Raw genomic sequence first — 6,000 nt, forward strand, 5'->3', positions numbered from 1 at the left:
TACTTGTAAACAATAACCATTTGGAAAACAAAAAAGAAAAAAATGTCAAAATCACAGTAGCATAAAAAAGGATCCCTCAGGTAATACTAAATGAGAGATGTGTAGGATCTATGGAAAAAATTAAAGACATGAAACAAGATTTTAACGAGAGGACACCCTGTTCCTGATAGACTCATTCTTGTAAAGTGCCAATTATCTTGAGTTTAATTTCTAAATTTAAGACAATTTCAGTCAAAGTCCCAATAAATTTTTTGGGGGGAAGATTGAATAAATATAATTCTAAAAGATTCCACTAGTGTTTTTAAAGGCCTGGTAAATTGATTCTAAAGTTCACTTGGAATAAACGTGGAGTGATTGCAAGAAAATGGTGAAAATAAGACTAATGAGGGAGGGTTTTCCTGCCAAGATACCACATATTATAAAGCTACTATCATTAAAACCTGTGTTACTGCACTGCAGATCGGTGGAACAGGACAGAAGGCGCAAGACAGACCCCTGTTTGTGTAATTATTTATCGTATAATAAAGTTGGCATTTGGAATCAGTGGGGAAGGGATGAGTTATTCAATAAAAGATGCTGGGACGGTTGCCTATTTGGGAAAAAAAGGCAAATTAGATTCCCATTTCATATTAGATACCAAGAAATTACAGGGGATACTACTATTCTTTCTTTTATTCTTAATTGTTAATACACATGTTTAAACGTAATATTCTATATAGAGTTTCCCAGTATCGATAATCTCAAGGAGTAAGACAAGACCTTTAGCACATTTTGATTATATAGCCCTTCGCCCACCCCCATTCCTTATGACTTAGGTTCCTCCTTCTTCCTTCTGCTCCTTCTTTCACCACTGTTTCTTATGCCTCTTCTATTCGTTTTTTGGTTGTTATTTTTCAGGGTGTATATTCTCTAGTACTTCTTTTGTGGGAAGTGGATTTTCTAAGTCCTTGTATTCTGGAAATGTCTTTATTTTGTATCTTCATTTGAATGTTAGTTTGGTTGTGTATGAAGTCTTAGGCTCAAATGAATTTTCTAAACCTTTGAAGATATTGCTCCATCATATTCTAGAATTCGGAGTTGCAGATTAGAAATCTGATGTGAAAATTATTTTTCTTCCTTTGTCAGTAATCTTTCTCCTCCCCTCTTCCTCCTCCTGTTAGACACATTAGAATGTTTCAAAGCCTTGCTGTCCTCACCATCAGTCTTTTGCTCATTCATACCTGTTGACTCTTGATAGTTTCTTTCAATTTAATGATTCAAATTCTTCTTAATCTTTAGGGAATTTTCATCTATTTTCTTTGATTACACCTTCTTTACCATTCTCTATGTTCTCTCCTGAACCTCTTTTTAGATGGATGTTAGAAGTTTTGGATCTATCATATATGTTTTCTATCATTTGTTTTATTCTTGCACTTTTTGCAGAATTCTGAGAAAAATCCCTCAATTTAGATTTCTAGTTTGCTAAGTTCCTCTTTAGCTGTGCCCATTCTGTTATCAGTCCAACTATTGAGTTCCCAATTTTGGCAATCATATTTTTCATTCCCCAACCTCTGTTTTTCTTTGACTCTTTGTTTTGTTTCAAAATGGAAGGAGGCTTATTTTTCCTGATTATATAACTAATATGTGTGCATTGTAAAAATTTCAAACAATGTAGAAAAATGTAAGGTTGAAAGTAGAAATAATCTGCGATCCTGCCAGAGATAACCATCACTGGCATTTTTTGACCACTGCTCGTCTATTTCTCCCAGAATCCACAGACATATAGGCACAGAGGGACACACACACGTGCACTATTTGACACAAACATCTTTCTACAAAGCATATATTCCTTATAAAGTACAGTAAATGTTGAAACAGAAGAGGGAGTAAGTAAAGGAGAAAGAATTTGGCCTCTTTGGACCTCTTCTTGATTCCAAAACATGAAGGTTTTAAAATAATTTTATATTATCTTATGTAAGATACTAAACGTATATAAAAGTAGACAGGTTAGTATAATGAGTCCTCATGTGTCCATGACCCAGGTTCAGTAATGATCAGTCATGACTAATTTTTTTTCCATCTATAACCTTTCCCTTTCCATCCCTTTCCTTTCATACTGAATTATTTTGAATTGAATCCTTTTATCCATAAAGATTATAGGATGTCTCCTCAAAGGTAAGGATTCTTTGACAAAAATAACCACAATGCCATTATCATACCAAAAAATTATAATTCTTTAATATCAATAACAAGAATTCTGTCATCTCATCAAACAGTGTGTATATCCATTTTCCTGATTGTATCACCATTTTTTTAAACTATTAGTTTATTTAAGTTAGAATCCAGACAGGTCTCCATATTGCATTTAGTTGATAAGTTTTTGAAATCTCTTTGAATCTGTAAGTGTCTCCTCTGCCCTGCTTTTTTTCTCTTGCAGTTTTGTTTTCATTTTTGTTCTTTGTTTTGAGCAGTTTTAGGTTTACAGAAAAATTGGTTGGAAAGCACAAAGAGTTCCCGTAAACTCCCTGAACCCTATTCCCGTCCTGTCCCCCCGTTATTAACATGTTGCAAGTGAAATAAGTCAGACAGAGAAAGACAAATACCATATGATCTCACTTATATGTGGAACCTAAAAAACAAAACAAAGCAACCCGGAACTCACAGATACAGAGAACAAACTGACTGTTGCCAGAGGCAGGGCGTAAGGAGTGGGCAAAATCATGCAGGTGGTCAAAATAAACTAAATAAGTGCCGGGGATGTAATGTACAGTGTGGACTATAGTTAAGAGTACTGTATTTTATATTTGAAAGTTGCTAGGAGGGTAAATATTAAAAGATCTCGGGGGCTGGCCCTGTGGTATAGTGGTTAAGTTTGGCGTGCTCAGCTTTGGTGGCCTGGGTTCACAGGTTCAGATCCCAGGACCTACACCACTTGTCAGCCATGCTGTGGTGGCATCCCACATACAAAATAGAGGAAGATTGGCACAGATGTTAGCTCAGGGACAATCTTCCTCAAGCAAAAAAAGAGGGAGGTTGGCAAAAGATGTTAGCTCAGGGCGAATCTTCCTCAGGGGAAAAAAAAATCACGAGAAAAAATTTGTAACTATGTGTGGTGATGGATGTTAACTAGGCTGACTGTGGTGATCATTTTGCAAGATATACATGTATCAGATCATTAGGTTGTACACCTGAAACGAATAGAATATGTCAATTATATCTAAAAAAAAGAAATAGTATCTGCCTTATAGTGTTGTTATGAGTGGTAAGTAAATTAATATATGTAAAGCACTTAAAAAATCTTGCATTACTCTGGTACATTTGTTACAGTTGACAAGCTGATACTGATACATTGTTATCAACTAAAAGCCATGGTGTATATTGGGTTCACTCTTTGTGTTGTACATTCTATAAATGTGTCCACCATTATGATATCATACAGAGTAGTTTGCCTTGCCCTCTTGCAGTTTGTTTATTGAAGAAGCTATTTGGTCATTTTGTAGTTTTCCACATTCTGGTGTATTAAAAAAATTTTTTTTTTCCTGGTTGCCTCCCTTGTGGTGTCATTTAGTATGCACCTCTGTCACTTGTATTTTCTGTAAATTGGTCGTTGGATCAAGATGCTTGAATTGATTCAGGTTTGATTATTTTGGCAAGAGTCCTTCACTGGTGGTCGAGTACTTTGTAGTACTTCCATCGATAGGGGCAGGCGGTGTCTTTCTGTGATGCTAGCAGCCATCAATGATTGTTGCCCTCATCCATTGTATCACTAGGGAAGCCTGGGTTTCCTGTTCTGTTTTCATTTACTGAGAATGTACTTTAGAAAGACGCTGAGCTGGGCCCTACAACATGATGCCCATCTTCCACGAACCCACAGTCTAGAGTTTGGATAAGTTGATTTGAACCACAAAACTGTAAAAGAAGATTGGAACATCAAAAAAAAATCAGTTTTATTTTGTATATATTCTCTGACTATCCCTCCCCCCAAGTGATAAAATCCCCAAATAGCAGAGCCATGTCATAGATGCGTTTTAACTCATATGAATAAATATATATTCAAGCATATACGTATTTGGTTGCAAACTACTAAAGTAACAACGTAAACATTGCAGCCTGTTTCTTCCCCTCTTCCACATAATTGACGTTGCTCTTGGGTGAGATGGGGGCATGGGCCTGCCATTCCTGCTCTCTCTGTCTCTGCATGCCCTTCATATTATGCACATCTCTTTTAAGTGTGATTCTCGTGTTTAAATATACATATTTCTTATGCATTATGGACCTAAACATAAGCCAACTACTTCATATGGTGTTCCATCTAAGAAACAACGTTCTGTTCCCAAACCAGGCAACCTAAGAAATTTTCAAGGGAGTGTAATTTTGAGCAAATGTGATCTTTTGAACCCTAGTTAACTTTAGTAGCTTAACTAATTTGCAAGATGCAGGATCGGGGTACCCCAGAGTTTGACGTCAACAGAGGACAAGGTGCGGATACTGAAGGCATTGTTTATTTTGGTATGAAATCTTTACTTGTCTTAGTCTTTTACTTGTCCAGTTTTAACAATCTCTTCCTCCCCTTCCCTCTCTTCCCCCCTTCTAGTCTGCTGTTTTGTCGTGCACAAGCGGTGCCATGAATTTGTCACTTTCTCCTGCCCAGGCGCGGACAAGGGCCCAGCCTCTGATGTAAGTAATGGGCACTGGTCACCTCTCTCTGTCCACAGTGGATGCATCCTTTTGGGTAAATGTGAGTGAGTATGCTATGACAAAAAAGTCAGGATGTTCTCATTCCAAGGCATGTGATGGTCCCTATAGCCTCTGAGATGTTTTTTCATTTTAATGAGCAAAAATAGTGAAACGCTTTGAGAGTTGGAGCGTGACTATACAGGAAACACCTAGTTCGCCTACTACGATTTTGCTAAATGTCTTCATCTTTACCGCTGGGGCATGGAGAGTGGTGGGCAGGGGCTAAATTGTTGCTACTGTAGAAAGGCAGTTAGGATGGTACCTTACAATGCGCTTTACATATAGCTTTTTTGTTAGGCAATTCTTGATACCAGGGCCCAAGAATTAGGGGGAAATGATTTTCTCCTGCAACTGTGCATCCCAAAGTATGACTACCGCTGGTGGGACAAGAGATGCTTCTAGGTAAAACAGGCAAATAATTTTTGTTTTAATAATTATGAATTTATTTTAATATGGATTGGAAAAATGTATCTAGTAGTGATTTTGCGTTTATAGTAGGGATATAAAATATCCTACCTACATAAAAGTATTTAGGTTAAACAAAGTTAGATTGATTTAAGGAAGATATTAAGTGAGTGACAGGATGGGTGCTGTAAGGATATGGTAAAAGTCTTGTACACATCTATCTAAAGTTTAGGGTATGTTGTTGATTGCGTACCCAACACCCATTCATGGCTCTCACTCTCTGCTTTCTGGAAGAGGCCACCTTTTATGCTCGAGGCTTAAAATGGCTGATACTTGCTTTCATAGGCTCCCTTATAGCTGATGAATGAGCAGCTGACCCAATTCTGCTCAGTGGGACTTCAAGGGAAGTCTGAGGAGGGCTTCCAGGAAAGACTTTCCTTTCTGATAAGAGAAGACATCCCTTCCTTTGTCCTGTTGGGCATTTTTGTGTGAGGATATAATGCTTGGAGTTGTGGCAGCCCTTTTGGGTCAATGAGGGAGACACGGCGGACATCCTGAGCTTGACGTAGTGGAAGAGTTGAAGAAACCTGGGTCATTGATGACACTGACGAGCTGCTGAGCCCACTCTGCAGACTGAGTATGTGAGATAAGAAGCTCCTTTGATAAAGTCTCATTGTTTGGGGTGTTCTTTTACATGTAGGTAAAACTGTCCTGCTAGAACCTTCCACCATGCACACTCTTCCATTGCCCAGTAGTGAACTGCATACCCTATGCATACCCTATGGGCAGCATACCCTATGTTCAGCGTACCCTATGTGCAGCCATGTATACCCTATGTTCAGCATACCCTGTGTTCAGCAAACCCTATGTGCAGCATAC

At 38.0% G+C, this 6,000-nt stretch overlaps 1 protein-coding gene across 2 annotated transcripts in view; it reads left to right on the forward strand.

The window, feature by feature from the left end:
* PRKCB (protein kinase C beta) overlaps positions 1–6,000 on the forward strand; it is a 304,110-nt gene that overhangs the window by 126,727 nt on the left and 171,383 nt on the right. For both annotated transcript variants that reach the window (XM_046668250.1, XM_046668249.1), the window contains exon 3: positions 4,574–4,656. In XM_046668250.1, coding sequence (XP_046524206.1) covers positions 4,574–4,656 — 83 coding nt within the window. The remainder of the gene's footprint in view (positions 1–4,573; positions 4,657–6,000) is intronic.

Source organism: Equus quagga, chromosome 7 (genome assembly GCF_021613505.1).
Source record: "Equus quagga isolate Etosha38 chromosome 7, UCLA_HA_Equagga_1.0, whole genome shotgun sequence".
Lineage (NCBI taxonomy): Eukaryota > Metazoa > Chordata > Mammalia > Perissodactyla > Equidae > Equus > Equus quagga.